Genomic DNA, 18,460 nt, shown 5'->3' on the forward strand with positions numbered 1-18,460 from the left:
GCAAGGTAGGAGACCCACCTCATGTCCTGCAGCTGTTCAGGATGCCGCGATTACGCCACAGCTCCCTGAGCTAACCGGCATGGTTTTACTTTAACTTTAGACGCGGCATTCAACTTTGAATGCCGCGTCTAAAGGGTTAATAGCGCGCCACACTGCGATCAGTGCTGCGCACTATTAGCTACGGGTCCTGGCCGGGCCTGACCCGCTATGACGCGAGGCCATGCCGTGGCCCCGCGTTATAGATTGGGAGCGGACTCATGACGTAACATTACGTCATGGGTCCTTAAAGGAAAACTGTCACATATTTTCTCTCTCACTATCCACCGGTATTGGTGGATAGTGCGGGAGACGCTGATTTAAACGAGCCCTACCTTGGTCTTTTCTATGCTGCCGTTCGCCCGCACTTGTAGTTTTAATCTCTTTGTAGATCCGGCTGTAAATGGCAAAGGCGGTGCTTCTGCGGGCTAACTGACACTGACGTCAGCGCCGCTCATGAATATTCATCCCTCCCTCTGGTAAGGAGCGGCGAAGAGAGGGAGAACAGGAAGGATGAATATTCATGAGCGGCGCTGACGTCAGTGTCAGTTAGCCCGCAGAAGCACCGCCATTTACAACCGGATATACACAGAGATTAAAACTACAAGTGCGGGCGAACGGTGGCGCGGATCAGACCAAGGTAGGGCTCGTTTTAATCAACGTCTCCTGCACTATCCACCAATACAGGTGGATAGTGCGGGAGAAAATATGTGACAGTTTTCCTTTAACAGGTTAAAGGGGTATTCCGGTGGCATTTTTTTTTAAATCAACTGGTGCCAGAAAGTTAAACAGATTTGTAAATTTCTTCTATATAAAAATCTTAATCCTTCCAGTACTTATCAGCTGCTGTATGCTCCACAGGGAGTTCTTTTCTTTTCAATTTCTTTTCTGTCTGACCACAGTGCTCTCAGCTGACATCTCTGTCCGTGTCAGGAACTTTCCAGAGTAGGAGAAAATCCCCATAGCAAACCTCTCCTGCTCTGGACAGTTCCTGACTTCGGCTTTCCTCAGCTGCGCTCCTCTTCTACTCCAGAAATCATGATAACTTGGCCCCGAGTGACGCCAGGGCCTGGAGTGTCACACTGCCACTGAGTCAATCACTGGCTGCAGCAATATCTTGCCTTGCCAGTAATTGCCTGAGGGTAAGTGTTACGTCACTCTGGGCCAAGGCATTACGATTTCTGGAGCAGAAGAGGTGTGCCGCCAGGGACTGGAGTGGGACACCAGAGGCACCGCTGGAGCATGTGAGGTAAATAAAAGTTAGTTTTTTATAGTCTTATGTGGCCAAAGTTTTGAAAAATCCTCCTCCCACTGGATAACCCCTTTAATTTTGCAGTTAAGAAGATAAAACACTGTAATAGCAGTTAGCATTTAAAAGAACAAAGTGTGTAGAGAAGTTTTACCCAAACTGGGCCACTCCAAGTGTATGATGCCTAGGAGATTTCTTAGAGGAGTTTCTGAAAAATGCATTTAATTTACCTGAATGTGTTGTATCCACAGTGTGTCCATGCTTAATTTTGCTGTATACAAAAAAGGTAGTTAACTACACTATTCCAAGAAAAACATATGTGTTGCAACTCATTGTTTTTTTTCCATACAGTAAGTCAGTGGGAAATGAATTCTGTTGTATGGAATACAGCAGCATCCATTTTTAGCATCTATTAACACACACACACACACACACATATAAATATATATATTTCCTTTTTTTTTAAGTGTATGCAACTGATATCTTAAACAGAAACATTATTGTACAGTCCTGTTTTATTTTTAAGGCCAGTTTCACATGAACTTATTAAGGGCACATTTTTGTCAAAGTATGAAGTTGTAAGTGCAGATTGGTAAACCAGTGATCATACAAGAATACTTGGCCATATTATGTTTAGTGAATGGGATGCACTGCTGTAATAGGTCCAACTAGTGCACGAGAGAAGGAATACCCCATAGGTGCACACTGCACACTGTTGTTGTTTGCAATTCAGTAAGGCTGGGTTCACATACATGCACCGGAAGAAAACTGATGCTAGAACTGATCCCGATCATTTGAATGGGACAGTTCACAATCATCCAGTGGATGGTTGGACACGCCGGAGGGCACCAGACAGGGGAAGGCAGCTTGCGTTTCCCTGTCCGTCGTAAAGAAACAATGGATGCCAGATGCCATCCAACTGATGAGAACTTGTTATCAGTTGTGGCATCAGTTGCCGGATGCTGGACATAGGTAAACCAAGCCTAAATGGTTTATTGTAAGGCTATCATACACATGATATTTATGACATTTTGGTCCTTAGGCCATCATTAGATACATATTGCCATAGGAAGTTGGGGGAACCATGAGAGACAGTGCTGTTAGACGCCGCACAGGATAATACACATTACTCTATGGCAATCTGTTTTCGATGAAGGTCTAAGAACTAAAATATGACAATTATAATGTGTATGAGTGGTTTACCACAAACTACTTACTGTACTGAAAACATGAACAGTGTGGAGTACTTTGTTATGCCCATTTATTGCTGTGAGTTAGAGATAATAAACCTGTGATCAAGCTAAGACTGTTGTATAGACACAGACTAGCCTTAGACTGGACTCCATATAAAATGCATTTTTAAAGTGTATGAAGACACATTTAACTAAGCTCTATTTGTTTAAATGATTCAACAATAAATTACTCAATACATTATATGAAATGCCAAAGTGAACTAACCCTCTAGACTGTAGCTAAAATGCAGTTTGGTTCGAGTAGCTAACACTGGGTTTTATTGTCCTAGCATACTGGACTGGGCATAATTTCAGCTAAATTATTAAAATTGGACAAAGCAAACATGTTTTTAACTTTTAAAGGACACAGCCCATTTTGACCTTAAGGACGTAGCTGTGTGCACATCTGACCACTGTCACATTAAGCATTAAAAACTCTGGGATGCTTTAACTTATGAATTTGATTCCGAGATAGTTTTTTCGTGACATATTCTACTTTATGTTAGTGGTAAATTTTCGGTGATACTTGCATAATTTCTTGGTGAAAAATAAAAAAATTTGATGAAAAATTTGAAAATTTTGCATTTTTTTTTTACTTTGAAAATGGACATTCCAAATAAATTATATATTGATTCACATATACGATATGTCTACTTTTTGTTGGCATTATAAAGTTGAAATTTTTTTTTTGAAGACATTAACCCCTTAACGACGCAGGACGCATATTTACGTCCTGCGCCGGCTCCCGCGATATGAAGCGGGATCGCGCCGCGATCCTGCATCATATCGCTTTGGTACCGGCGCTCATCAATGGCCAGGACCCGCGGCCACACACCGCCGCTTCTAAAGTGAAACTGAAAGTGAACCGGCTGCTCAGTCGGGCTGTGTCGGGACCGCCGCGGTGAAATCGCGGCGTCCCGAACAGCTGATCGGACACCGGGAGGGCCCTTACTTGCCTCCTCGGTGTCCGATCGGCGAATGACTGCTCCGTGCCTGAGATCCAGGCAGGAGCAGTCAAGCGCCGATAATGCTGATCACAGGCGTGTTAATACACGCCAGTGATCAGCATAGGAGATCAGTGTGTGCAGTGTTATAGGTCCCTATGGGACCTATAACACTGCAAAAAAAATTTAAAAAAAAAAGTGTTAATAAAGGTCATTTAACCCCTTCCCTAATAAAAGTTTGAATCACCCCCTTTTCCCATAAAAAAAATAAAACAGTGTAAAAAAAAATAAAAATAAACATATGTGGTATCGCCGCGTGCGTAAATGTCCGAACTATAAAAATATATCATTAATTAAACCGCACGGTCAATGGCGTACGCGCAAAAAAATTCCAAAGTCCAAAAAAGCGTATTTTGGTCACATTTTATACCATTAAAAAAATGAATTAAAAGTGATCAAAAAGTCCGATCAGTAAAAACTTTAGATCACGGCGCAAAAAATGAGTCCTCATACTGCCCTGTACGTGGAAAAATAAAAAAATTATAGGGGTCAGAAGATGACATTTTTAAACGTATAAATTTTCCTGCATGTAGTTATGATTTTTTCCAGAAGTGCGACAAAATCAAACCTATATAAGTAGGGTATCATTTTAACCGTATGGACCTACAGAATAATGATAAGGTATAATTTTTACCGAATTATGCACTGCGTAGAAACGGAAGCCCCCAAAAGTTACAAAATAGCGTTTTTTTTTTCGATTTTGTCGCACAATTATTTTTTTTTCCGTTTCGCCGTGCATTTTTGGGTAAAATGACTAATGTCACTGTAAAGTAGAATTGGCGACGCAAAAAATAAGCCATAATATGGATTTTTAGGTGGAAAATTGAAAGGGTTATGATTTTTAAAAGGTAAGAAGGAAAAAACGAAAGTGCAAAAACGGAAAAACCCTGAGTCCTTAAGGGGTTAAAGGGCTTCAAAGTAGCAGCAATTTTCACGAAAATCTAAAAATCTGAATTTTTCAGGGACCAGTTCAGTTTGAAGTGAATTTGAGGGGTCTTTCTGTGAGAAATACCCCATAAATGACCCCATTATATAAACTGCACCCCTCAAAGTATTCAAAATGACATTCAGAAAGTTTGTTAACCCTTTAGGTGTTTCACAGGAATAGAAGCAAAGTGAAGGAGAACATTCAAAATCTTCAAATTTTACACTAACATGTTCTTGTAGACCCATTTTTTTTGAATTTTTACAAGGGGTAAAAGGAGAAAATGCCTCCCAAAATGTGTAATCCAATTTCTCTTGAGTACGGAAATATCTCATATGTGCATGTAAAGTGCTCTTTGGATGAAGTGGAGGACTCAGAAGGGAAGGAGCGACAATGGGATTGTGGAAAGCAAATTTAGCTGAATTGGCTTTTGGGGGGTATGTTGCATTTAAGAAGCCCCTATGGTGCCAGAACAGCAAAAAAAAAAAAAAAAAAAGCACATGGCATACTATTTTAGAAACTACACCCCTCAAGGAAACAGTGGTACAGAGAGCAGCTCCCGCCGCTCACGTCGATCCAGCCGTGCACTCGCTGAACCCAACGATCCCGCTGTGCACCCGCCACCCCTGCACTCTCGATCGCTCATCGGGTTATTCAAATGGGGTCCCGGAACTTTAGCTATTTAACCCGATCAGCACCGTGGGAGCGAGCATTTAATGAATGCCGTATATATACGGCGAAATGCGTGAAGGTATCGCATCATCCGCCATATCTATAGGGCGTTCTGTGTAAAGGGGTAAAATTAATTTTGATTTAGATAGTTGGGGAACAAACTTCGGGTAGAAAACAGACATGGTGTACATCTAACAAACTTGTACCTTCTGCCTCTGGGGATGTTGTCCACTAGAACTAAGTGGAACACAAGTGTGTTGCTGTTACTACACATAATTCAGCCCTGGAATATTACATCAAGATCATTGGAATAAATTGAAAAGCATCAGTTTAATGATGGCTTTAACATATTTCCAGTTTGTGGAATTCAGCCACACTAGCAATTCAGCCATAGAGGTGGAGATTGCTACTTAGTATGCATTGAGTAGAGTATACAGATTGGCAGTTTTGTGACAAAGGATCTTAGATTACAGAGGTTGTAGGGGTAGTGATTCTACTCTTCCCCCATTGCATGAGTAAGGGCTTGTTCACACTGCTGACATGCTCCACTAAACGAAGCTCCGTACTGCATGTCCTATTTCTTTTCTCTGCTAAAACTCATGTAAAACACTGGATACCCAACAAACCCTATTCAAGTCAATGGGATCAGTCAAGACCTGGTGCTGTCAGTTGTGCTCCGACTCGTTTAGAGTCCGTTCGGTGCCCAAAAACAAAAAAAAGAACAAACAGCTGAACAGACCCTGTACAGGTCGGAGCACAACAGCAGTGTGAAACTAGCCTAAATAATAACTCTGTCTGATGTTTTTGTTACTTTTTTGCATTTATGTTAGAAACACCTGTAATCACTTGAGTCATAATATTTGCTACATGGTAATGGGCCTTTAAGCAGATCGTGGTTCATTTCTATTTTTTTTTCTTTTCCTTTAAAACAAACTCCCACTCTTTGATATTTTCTTTTATTAAAACAACAAGGGCAGAATAAGGAAAAACAGTAGAAAAAAAGTATTTTTTATTTTTATCATTATGTTACCTAGCTGTGAAAATCAATATACAGCAACAGAACAGGCTTGGCTAAGGGAAGAAATCTTTGTCATTTGAAAGTTAACGGTTCCCTGTTCTTATACTTTTGGGAGAAATCAGTATTCGGATAATCAAGGAATAGCAGAGCTAGAAGGTTCATTTACTTCTAGTGGAACTAAGTTTAAGTCCCTGAACAGCTGGTTGTTGGGGTGCAAGGTGGCAAACAAAGTCAATAAATGTGTCTGAAAAACTAGGTCTCCAGAATTAGCTACAATTGTTACGGTTAAAAGACACAAACCTCAAAAATCTCTTTGTGCAGTTTTAGCACATAGTAATGTGCAGTCTTAAACAGCATTATTTATACAAACCAACTTTTAATGGATTACTAATTATTTTATTTTTATAGGTGACAGTAATATGTATAAACTATAATCTATAGATTTTTTTTATAATAAAAAAAAATATGGAAACCATACCTTAAAGGGGTACTCCGCCCCTAGACATCTTATCCCCTATCCAAAGGATAGGGCATAAGATGTCTGATCGTGTGGATCTTGCCGCTTTGACCACCCACAATCTCCGTGCTGCACCCAGCGTTCGTTTAGAGCATTGGGTTCAGTGCCGGAGGCTTGTGACGTCAAGGCCACGCCCCCTCAATTCAAGTCTATGGGAGTTCCCATAGACTTGCATTGAGGGAGCATGGCCAAGACGTCACGAGAGGCATGTGACCCATACGTCACGATACCCCCCCCCCCCCCGCATCACCAGTCATCAGGCACGGAGCGAAGTTTGCTCCGTGCACCGGATGTCTGGGGTGCCGCAGCCGAGATCGCTTGGGGTCCCCAGCAGGGAACCCCCATGATCAGACATCTTATCCCCTATCCTAGGGGCGGAGTACCCCTATAATGAATTATTTAAAATACAGTTTGGCAAAGCAAGTTTCAAATGTACTGATTTTATATCTAGAATATCAAACAAACATTGGGTACCATTAATTAATGTGACATTCTTTATTTGTTGATGATTCATTGACTTAAGTCATTGTTATTCTCTAAAACAATTTATTGAAATAAAGTTTTTGGCTATTTTTTTTCACAGAAGGTCATGCATACTAGAAAGAGACATATGGAGCTATTTCAGGAATTAAACCAGAAATTCCAAACTCTGGACAGATTTCGGGATATACCAAATACTGGAAGTATGGTAAGTAAAACGATTATAGATTGATTATCGTATTACAATGACACCTGTCAAGGGGTGTTATATATTGTCGTTTATTAAATAATCAATTGGCCCAAAATTTGCCTGCATAAATTTGTAGTATATTTATTCAGTCAGAGCATCTCCCTAATGGCAGCTTTTGTGGGGTGTCCCTGGACATAGACAACAGACAACAGAATAGAGAACAGGTAAATGAGGGTCAGGGGCACCCAAGGTTCATTGATGAGCATAGGGAGCACAAGCTAGTCTTTCTGGTCTTACTATCAAAAATTGTTATATCAAAAATTGTTGCAAAAAATGAAAGCTGGTTATGGTAGATTAGCACACATAGTAGGTCAGAGCACAGGACATCACATCTTGTTTTGTATGGTGCTGCATAGCTGCAGACTGGTCAATATGTCCATGCTGACCCCTGTTTACCATTAAAAATGACAATAGTGGGTCAGTTCAAGACACATGCATATTCAGCCTAAATTAAATTAAAGAGCTTGTCTTGTGACATTAGATTTTTTTCAACATGGCTGGGGGTGGTATAAAAATAAAAAGTAGGTTATACTCATCCTCTGCAGCACCCATCTAATCGCATCTGTTCCTGCTTATCACCACTTCATTCTGCCTCAAAGATGAGCAATCTCGGCAGGAACTGCCCACTTAGCCAATCCCCGGCCCCAGCTTTGTCCCACCTCAGCCATTGGCTTGCTAAGCAGGTAAATTGGCTTGTCTCGGAAGCAGGAAGAAATGGTGGCAAGCAAAGACTGGATTATATCTGACCAGAAACTGTGGGGGGGATCGGGGCAGTGAATACATTTTTTTTATATTTTTATGCCACCTCTAGTCAAGGCTTTAGAAAAATCAAGTGAACAAAATATACCCCCAAAAATTCATATGTGTTTGTTGTTTGGTATTTTTTTTTTGTGCAACCACTTGTTGACTGCCCATAGACTTTAACCCCTTAACGACGCCGGACGTAAATGTACGTCCTGGTGAGCTGGTACTTTGCACCAGGATGTACATGTACGTCCTATGCATAACCGCGAGCATCGGAGCGATGCTCGCGTCATGCGCGGCAGGTCCCGGCTGCTGATAGAAGCCAGTGACCCGCCTGTAATGGCTGACATCCGCAATCGCGTGGATGTCCGCCATTAACCCCTCAGATGCAGTGATCAATACAGATCACGGCATCTGCAGCATGGCGGACACTAAAATGGATGGTCGGATTGCCCGCAGCGCTGCCGCGCCGATCCGATCATTCAGCATGGCAGCTGGAGGTCCCCTCACCTGCCTCCGCTGCCTTCCACAGGTCTTATGCTCTGGTCTACAATCGACTGATAATACTGATCAGTGCTATGTCCTATGCATAGCACTGAACAGTATTAGCATTCGAATGATTGCTTTAAATAGTCTCCTATGGGGACTATTAAAGTGTAAAAATAAAAGTAAAAAAAACAAAAAAAAAACAAAAAAAAATTGAAAACCCCCTCCCCCAATAAAAACGTAAATGGTCCCATTTTCCCTACTTCATCCCCAAAAAGTGTAAAAAAATATATTTTATATACATATTTGGTATTGCCACGTGCGTAAATTCCCAACTATTAAAATAAAATGTTAATGATACAATACGGTGAACGGCGTGAACGTAAAAAAAAATAGTCCAAAATAGCTGCTTTTTTATAACATTTTATTCCCAAAAAAATTTATTAAAAAAGTATTAAAAGTTTTATATAAGCAAATATATCAATAAAAAGTACAGATTGTGGCGCAAAAATTGAGCCCTCATACCACTGCTTATACGGAAAAATGAAAAAGTTATAGGTCTTCAAAATATGGGGATTTTAAAAGTACTAATTTCTTTAAACAGTTGGCGATTTTTTTTTAAGCGCAACAGTAATAGAAAAGTATGTTATCATGGGTATCATTTTAATTGTATTGACCCAAAGAATAAAGAATACATGTCATTTTTATCGTAAATTGGACGGCGTGAAAACGAAACCTTCCAAAATTTACAAAATTGCGGTTTTCTTTTTAATTTCCCCACACAAATAGTATTTTTTTTTTGTTCCGCCATACATTTTATGGTAAAGTGAGTGATGGCATTACAACGGACAACTGGTCACGCAAAAAACAAGCCCTCATACTAGTCTGTGGATGAAAATATAAGAGTTATGATTTTTTGAAGGCGAGGAGGAAAAAACGAAAGCGTAAAAATAAAATTGTCTGAGTCCTTAAGGCCCAAATGGGCTGAGTCCTTAAGGGGTTAAAGGCCCAGGTGGTCAGCAATTAACTCTGTACAGCCTTTCTGAAATGGCTGAGTGGGGTATTGCAGCAGCACAGAAAATGCGCCAGTACTCAGTGACAGTCATGCTGTCCAGAGAGAAGACGGTATCTGGTCAGGAAGGGAAGTAACCAGTGTGGTCTGAAAATGGTTAAACATGTATTTAAACATTTAGAACTCACTTATTTTATTCCATTGAAAAAAAGTTGTGTAACTGCATATTTACCAAATATGAGTAGATGTGTAGATTATAAAATGAAAGGTGACTTTCAACAACTATTGGTTGAATTTGCATATGTTTTCAATGGGGAGTAAGTCTCTACAAAACACTTCCAGCAGTCCTTCTTTCCTGCAGTTTCACTCACAAGTCAGCTCTTTTCTACTGGTCAGTTTAGCTGACTTATGTCTAATGTGTATGGGGGTTTTAGGAAGTCCCTCAACAAATTAAAGTGGTATTCTGGCTTTATACATCACCTTTGGATAGGGTATAAGATGTATGATTGCAGGGGTCCCACCTCTGTTGACCCCTGTGATCTCGGTGCAACCCCGGCATTCTGTGGGCGGCCTTCACGCCCCCATCCCATAGACATGAATGGAGAGGTGTGGCGTGGCATGACAGCACTAAGGGGCAAGGCCATGACATCACATCCCCACAGAATGCTGCAGGCTGCACCGAGTTGGCAGGGGTCCCCAGCATCAGGACCCCTGCGATCATATATCTTATCCCCTATCCTTTGGATAGGGGATAAGATGTATAAAGCTGGAATACACCTTTAAACTAAAGTCTTTTAATGGTTAATGCTGAAAATTTTATTAGAATTTATTTTTTATTTTTTTTATGCCTGAATTGACAAAGCAGGTTTACATAGATATTTACATAAAGATCGTTTAGTCTGACAATACAAAATTTACACTGTTGTTTCTATTTGGATGTTTTCTGAACAGGATAACCCAGCAGTAAACAAGAATCCATGGGACAGTTTCAAAAGTCCAAGTGAATATCAACACTATACAACAATAAATGTACTAGATTCAGAAGCAAAAGATTCTTTAGAACTTAGACCCTCGGAATGGGAGAAGTGTCTAAATTTGCCTTTAGATGTACAGGAAGGCGACTTTCAAACAGAGGTTTAATATTACTATAAAAAAAAAGACTGAAAGAAGAAAACAAGTCATTTGCACTGACAAAAAAAAAAAACTTTAGAAGCCTGGCACTTGGACTTTTGTGACTAATTCATGTCAGGAACTTCATGTGCCAAATGTCAGTGTTCTTTATTTTTATTTTATTTTTTCGTTTTATTTTATTTTTTTCTTTTCAATTTCTTGTCTACTCTCGCTAGAAAATCTAGTGCAGAACCAGGTGTACAAATCTTACCATCATGTGTTGTAAGTACCCGTGGAATGGATTTGTAAGGTAATCTTTATAGATCAACCTCAAACAACAATTCATGTTGTAACAGCTTCATTTGGTTTAGTTTTCAAAAAACTTCACCATGAAGCACAATGTATATATGCAGTTTTTAAAATTTATAACAGTCTGTTTGGCCATTACTACACTTTTTACTTTATAATATAAAAAAAAAGCAAAATTTTTGTCATTAAATGAATGTTTGTTGAGCTATGTTCTTCATTGCTTTAAATGCAATAAAGTAATAATCTCACTTTTATATGAATAATATATTTCACATCTTTATTATTGCAGTTTTATCTTGGAAGCTCATGGTGGCTTTCCCTGCTGCAGCTCTGTATAAAATATTTAAAATGTTGTATGGTGTAAATAAACTTTTGTCTACAGCCCTGTTTCTGCTGTCTTTTCTAACACATTAGAAATGTTTATAGACTAAGGGAAATGCATATAGTGGCATATAAATATGATGGAATATACATGTTTTGTCTAAGATTGATCTTTTTTTCTCTATCATTCACTATGATCTTCTTAACCTATCTTCACAGAATAACCAATTTTAGATAAAATATTGATTAAATCCTTCCCATCTTATAACTACAGTAGATGTCTGTATTGAAAATGATTTATGATGATTTCAGCAAATAAATCTTATTTATTGTATAATAAAAAGTTTATGCAATTTTCTAATATGCTTTATGTATCAGTTCCATATAAAGTAATCTTTCTTTTTTTTCAAAATCTTTGCTTGCAGTTGTATTGTAGAAGATGAATGCTTATTGTCTACTTCCAGAGTAGGGAAATCTACACTGGTCATGTAATAGAAACACAGGTACACAGCTCCTTACAGTACAGTTATGAGGGCTCTGTACTAGTCACTAGAGAAGAGCGAATGTTACGCCGAGCGCTCCGGGTCCCCGCTCCTCCCCGGAGCGCTCGCTACACTCTCGCTACTGCAGCGCTCCGGTCAGATCCTCTGACCCGGTGCGCTGCGATACCGCCTCCAGCCGGGATGCGATTCGCGATGCGGGTGGCGCCCGCTCGCGATGCGCACCCCGGCTCCCGTACCTGACTCGCTCTCCGTCGGTCCTGTCTCGGCGCGCGCGGCCCCGCTCCCTAGGGCGCGCGCGCGCCGGGTCTCTGCGATTTAAAGGGCCACTGCGCCGCTGATTGGCGCAGTGGTTCTAATTAGTGTGTTCACATGTGCACTCCCTATTTATACCTCACTTCCCCTGCACTCCCTCGCCGGATCTTGTTGCCATTGTGCCAGTGAAAGCGTTTCCTTGTGTGTTCCTAGCCTGTGTTCCAGACCTCCTGCCGTTGCCCCTGACTACGATCCTTGCTGCCTGCCCCGACCTTCTGCTACGTCCGACCTTGCTTCTGTCTACTCCCTTGTACCGCGCCTATCTTCAGCAGTCAGAGAGGTTGAGCCGTTGCTAGTGGATACGACCTGGTCACTACCGCCGCAGCAAGACCATCCCGCTTTGCGGCGGGCTCTGGTGAATACCAGTAGTGACTTAGAACCGGTCCACTAGCACGGTCCACGTCTATCCCTCTCTGGCACAGAGGATCCACCTCCTGCCAGCCGGCATCGTGACAGTAGATCCGGCCATGGATCCCGCTGAAGTTCCTCTGCCAGTTGTCGCCGACCTCACCACGGTGGTCGCCCAGCAGTCACAACAGATAGCGCAACAAGGCCACCAGCTGTCTCAACTGACCGTGATGCTACAGCAGCTACTACCACAGCTTCAGCAATCATCTCCTCCGCCAGCTCCTGCACCTCCTCCGCAGCGAGTGGCCGCTCCAGGCCTACGACTATCCTTGCCGGATAAATTTGATGGGGACTCTAAATTTTGCCGTGGCTTTCTTTCCCAATGTTCCCTGCACTTGGAGATGATGTCGGACCAGCTTCCTACTGAAAGGTCTAAGGTGGCTTTCGTAGTCAGCCTTCTGTCTGGAAAAGCTCTGTCATGGGCCACACCGCTCTGGGACCGCAATGACCCCGTCACTGCCTCTGTACACTCCTTCTTCTCAGAAATTCGAAGTGTCTTTGAGGAACCTGCCCGAGCCTCTTCTGCTGAGACTGCCCTGTTGAACCTGGTCCAGGGTAATTCTTCCGTTGGCGAGTACGCCGTACAATTCCGTACTCTTGCTTCAGAACTATCCTGGAATAATGAGGCCCTCTGCGCGACCTTTAAAAAAGGCCTATCCAGCAACATTAAAGATGTTCTGGCCGCACGAGAAATCCCTGCTAACTTACATGAACTCATTCATCTAGCCACTCGCATTGACATGCGTTTTTCCGGAAGGCGTCAGGAGCTCCGCCAGGATATGGACTTTGTTCGCACGAGGCGTTTTCTCTCCCCGGCTCCTCTCTCCTCTGGTCCCCTGCAATCCGTTCCTGTGCCTCCCGCCGTGGAGGCTATGCAGGTCGACCGGTCTCCCCTGACACCTCAAGAGAGGACACGACGCCGCATGGAGAATCTCTGCCTGTACTGTGCCGGTACCGAACACTTCCTGAAGGATTGTCCTATCCGTCCTCCCCGCCTGGAAAGACGTACGCTGACTCCGCACAAAGGTGAGACAGTCCTTGATGTCAACTCTGCTTCTCCACGTCTTACTGTGCCTGTGCGGATATCTGCCTCTACCTTCTCCTTCTCTACTATGGCCTTCTTGGATTCCGGATCTGCAGGAAATTTTATTCTGGCCTCTCTCATCAACAGGTTCAACATCCCGGTGACCAGTCTCGCCAGACCCCTCTACATCAATTGTGTTAACAATGAAAGATTGGACTGTACCATACGTCTCCGCACGGAGCCCCTCCTAATGTGCATCGGACCTCATCACGAGAAAATTCAGTTTTTGGTCCTCCCCAATTGCACTTCCGAAATTCTCCTTGGACTACCCTGGCTTCAACACCATTCCCCAACCCTGGATTGGTCCACTGGAGAGATCAAGAGTTGGGGCCCCTCTTGTTTCAAGGACTGCCTTAAACCGGTTCCCAGTACTCCTTGCCATGACTCTGTGGTTCCCCCTGTAACCGGTCTCCCTAAGGCCTATATGGACTTTGCGGATGTTTTTTGCAAAAAACAAGCTGAGACTCTACCTCCTCACAGGCCTTATGACTGTCCTATTGACCTCCTCCCGGGCACTACTCCACCCCGGGGCAGAATTTATCCTCTCTCTGTCCCAGAGACTCTTGCTATGTCTGAGTACATCCAGGAAAATTTAAAAAAGGGCTTTATCCGCAAATCCTCCTCTCCTGCCGGAGCCGGATTTTTCTTTGTGTCCAAAAAAGATGGCTCCCTACGTCCTTGCATTGACTACCGCGGTCTTAATAAAATCACGGTAAAGAACCGCTACCCCCTACCTCTCATCTCTGAACTCTTTGATCGCCTCCAAGGTGCCCACATCTTTACCAAACTGGACTTAAGAGGTGCTTATAATCTCATCCGCATCAGAGAGTAGGGTGAATGGAAAACGGCATTTAACACTAGAGATGGACACTTTGAGTATCTGGTCATGCCCTTTGGCCTGTGCAACGCCCCTGCCGTCTTCCAAGACTTTGTTAATGAAATTTTTCGTGACCTCTTATACTCCTGTGTTGTTGTATATCTGGACGATATCCAGATTTTTTCTGCCAATCTAGAAGAACACCGCCAGCATGTCCGTGTGGTTCTTCAGAGACTTTGTGACAATCAACTTTATGCCAAGATGGAGAAATGTCTGTTTGAATGCCAATCTCTTCCTTTCCTAGGATACTTGGTCTCTGGCCAGGGACTACAAATGGATCCAGACAAACTCTCTGCCGTCTTAGATTGGCCACGCCCCTCCGGACTCCGTGCTATCCAACGTTTTTTGGGGTTCGCCAATTATTACAGACAATTTATTCCACATTTTTCTACCATTGTGGCTCCTATCGTGGCTTTAACCAAAAAGAATGCCAATCCTAAGTCATGGCCTCCTCAAGCGGAAGACGCCTTTAAACAGCTCAAGTCTGCCTTTTCTTCGGCTCCCGTGCTCTCCAGACCTGACCCATCTAAACCCTTCCTATTGGAGGTTGATGCCTCCTCAGTAGGAGCTGGAGCGGTCCTTCTACAAAAAAATTCTTCCGGGCATGCTGTTACTTGTGGTTTTTTTTCTAGGACCTTCTCTCCGGCGGAGAGGAACTACTCCATCGGGGATTGAGAGCTTCTAGCCATTAAATTAGCACTTGAGGAATGGAGGCATCTGCTGGAGGGATCAAGATTTCCAGTTATTATTTACACCGATCACAAGAACCTCTCCTATCTCCAGTCTGCCCAACGGCTGAATCCTCGCCAGGCCAGGTGGTCTCTGTTCTTTGCCCGATTTAATTTTGAAATTCACTTTCGGCCTGCCGATAAGAACATTAGGGCCGATGCTCTCTCTCGTTCCTCGGATGCCTCGGAAGTAGAGCTCTCTCCGCAACACATCATTCCTCCTGACTGCCTGATCTCCACTTCTCCAGCCTCCATCAGGCAAACTCCCCCAGTGAAGACCTTCGTCTCTCCACGCCAACGCCTCGGAATCCTCAAATGGGGTCACTCCTCCCATCTCGCAGGTCATGCGGGTCTTCTTCATCCTCTGCCTGTCCCCGAACAGCCTTGGTCTCTGATTGGTATGGACTTTATTACTGACTTACCCCCATCCCGTGGCAACACTGTTGTTTGGGTGGTCGTTGATCGATTCTCCAAAATGGCACATTTCATCCCTCTTCCTGGTCTTCCTTCAGCGCCTCAGTTGGCAAAACAATTTTTTGTACACATTTTTCGTCTTCACGGGTTGCCCACGCAGATCGTCTCGGATAGAGGCGTCCAATTCGTGTCAAAATTCTGGAGGGCTCTCTGTAAACAACTCAAGATTAAATTAAACTTTTCTTCTGCATATCATCCTCAATCCAATGGGCAAGTAGAAAGAATTAACCAGGTCTTGGGTGATTATTTACGGCATTTTGTTTCCTCCCGCCAGGATGACTGGGCAGATCTTCTACCATGGGCCGAATTCTCGTATAACTTCAGAATCTCTGAATCTTCCTCCAAATCCCCATTTTTCGTGGTGTACGGCCGTCACCCTCTTCCCCCCCTCCCTACTCCCTTGCCCTCTGGTTTGCCCGCTGTGGATGAAATATCTCGTGATCTTTCCACCATATGGAAAGAGACCCAAAATTCTCTCTTACAGGCTTCATCACGCATGAAGAAGTTTGCTGATAAAAAAAGAAGAGCTCCCCCCATTTTTTCTCCTGGAGACAAGGTATGGCTCTCCGCCAAATATGTCCGCTTCCGTGTCCCTAGCTACAAATTGGGACCACGCTATCTTGGTCCTTTCAAAATTTTGTGCCAGATTAATCCTGTCTCTTACAAACTTCTTCTTCCTCCTTCTCTTCGTATTCCTAATGCCTTTCACGTTTCTCTTCTTAAACCACTCATCATCAACCGTTTCTCTCCCAAACTTGTTTCTCCCACTCCTGTTTCCGGCTCCTCGGACATCTTCTCCGTAAAGGAGATACTGGCCTCCAAGAAGGTCAGAGGGAAAACTTTTTTTTTAGTCGATTGGGAGGGTTGTGGTCCTGAAGAGAGATCCTGGGAACCTGAGGACAATATCCTAGACAAAAGTCTGCTCCTCAGGTTCTCAGGTTCTAAGAAGAGGGGGAGACCCAAGGGGGGGGGGTACTGTTACGCCGAGCGCTCCGGGTCCCCGCTCCTCCCCGGAGCGCTCGCTACACTCTCGCTACTGCAGCGCTCCGGTCAGATCCTCTGACCCGGTGCGCTGCGATACCGCCTCCAGCCGGGATGCGATTCGCGATGCGGGTGGCGCCCGCTCGCGATGCGCACCCCGGCTCCCGTACCTGACTCGCTCTCCGTCGGTCCTGTCTCGGCGCGCGCGGCCCCGCTCCCTAGGGCGCGCGCGCGCCGGGTCTCTGCGATTTAAAGGGCCACTGCGCCGCTGATTGGCGCAGTGGTTCTAATTAGTGTGTTCACATGTGCACTCCCTATTTATACCTCACTTCCCCTGCACTCCCTCGCCGGATCTTGTTGCCATTGTGCCAGTGAAAGCGTTTCCTTGTGTGTTCCTAGCCTGTGTTCCAGACCTCCTGCCGTTGCCCCTGACTACGATCCTTGCTGCCTGCCCCGACCTTCTGCTACGTCCGACCTTGCTTCTGTCTACTCCCTTGTACCGCGCCTATCTTCAGCAGTCAGAGAGGTTGAGCCGTTGCTAGTGGATACGACCTGGTCACTACCGCCGCAGCAAGACCATCCCGCTTTGCGGCGGGCTCTGGTGAATACCAGTAGTGACTTAGAACCGGTCCACTAGCACGGTCCACGTCTATCCCTCTCTGGCACAGAGGATCCACCTCCTGCCAGCCGGCATCGTGACAGCGAACTTATAGTAAATTTGATTAGTCACAAACTTCTCGGCTCGGCGGTCGCTGACTTTTCCTGCATAAATTAGTTCAGCTTTCAGGTGCTCCGGTGGCCTGGAAAAGGTGGATACAGTCCTAGGAAAGACTCTCCTAGGACTGTATCCACCTTTTCCAGCCCACCGGACCACCTGAAAGCTGAGCTAATTTATGCAGGAAAAGTCAGCGACCGCCGAGCCGATAAGTTTGTGACGAATCACATTTACTGTAAGTTCGCTCATCTCTACTAGTCACCAAAAGCAAATAGCATGCACACATATAATCCTTGCAATGAGACCCAGTTCAAAGTTTTTTTGCTAATATTCTCATATAAATGTCAAAAAAAACATAGATAGCTTAATTATACATGATATATTCATCCAGGTGCTTAAAGTTGCAGACACTGTTCCACCGGCCTTCACTACAGAATTTCACACAAGGGTTGACATTCCCATAATGGACTCGATGTGCAAAGGTTTCTTTGTTGAGCATGACGTAAGTGAACCCATCATGACATAAGTGGTGGGATTCCTTATGTCATGCTTGACAATGGAAGGGTTAGTCATTGAAATGTTGGACGGCAAAGCAGATGTACTGCCACAACGCAAGTCCATCTTGTGAATGTTGACGCTTGTGTGAAATGCTTAAGAAGTAATGGTTGGTGAAACAATCTCTGCATGAAGGTGTCTATGAATTGTGGACATTTCTACTACATATTTGCAAGAAATCACAATTCTGCATTCTACGATTCTACGATCTGCATAGTTTTGTTGTATACCCCCTTTCCTGTTGTTAGCCAAGCACATGTGTGACTTTACATGACCAGGATAAATTTACTTCACTGAAGTTCAGAGACCGCAAGCAGAGATTATGAAAATAATAAATTGTGGAAACTCAAAGCATATTACAAAACTGCAATTATTTTCTAGACACAATAAATAAGCTGCATTTGTTAAAAGAACACTGCAGTAGGGATAGCTGGGATTAATTGTTTATAAATAACATT

At 43.6% G+C, this 18,460-nt stretch overlaps 1 protein-coding gene and 1 long non-coding RNA gene across 10 annotated transcripts in view; one reads left to right on the forward strand and one right to left on the reverse strand.

The window, feature by feature from the left end:
* ADGRB3 (adhesion G protein-coupled receptor B3) overlaps positions 1–11,425 on the forward strand; it is an 889,024-nt gene extending 877,599 nt beyond the window's left edge. For all 9 annotated transcript variants that reach the window (XM_056565824.1, XM_056565820.1, XM_056565821.1 and 6 more), the window contains 2 exons: positions 7,237–7,341; positions 10,577–11,425. In XM_056565824.1, coding sequence (XP_056421799.1) covers positions 7,237–7,341; positions 10,577–10,765 — 294 coding nt within the window. In that variant the 3' untranslated portion in view covers positions 10,766–11,425. The remainder of the gene's footprint in view (positions 1–7,236; positions 7,342–10,576) is intronic.
* The window catches only part of LOC130362002 (uncharacterized), a 403,353-nt gene that overhangs the window by 33,077 nt on the left and 351,816 nt on the right, over positions 1–18,460 (reverse strand). The window lies entirely within an intron of this gene.

This window comes from Hyla sarda, chromosome 3 (genome assembly GCF_029499605.1).
Source record: "Hyla sarda isolate aHylSar1 chromosome 3, aHylSar1.hap1, whole genome shotgun sequence".
Classification (NCBI taxonomy): Eukaryota; Metazoa; Chordata; class Amphibia; order Anura; family Hylidae; genus Hyla; species Hyla sarda.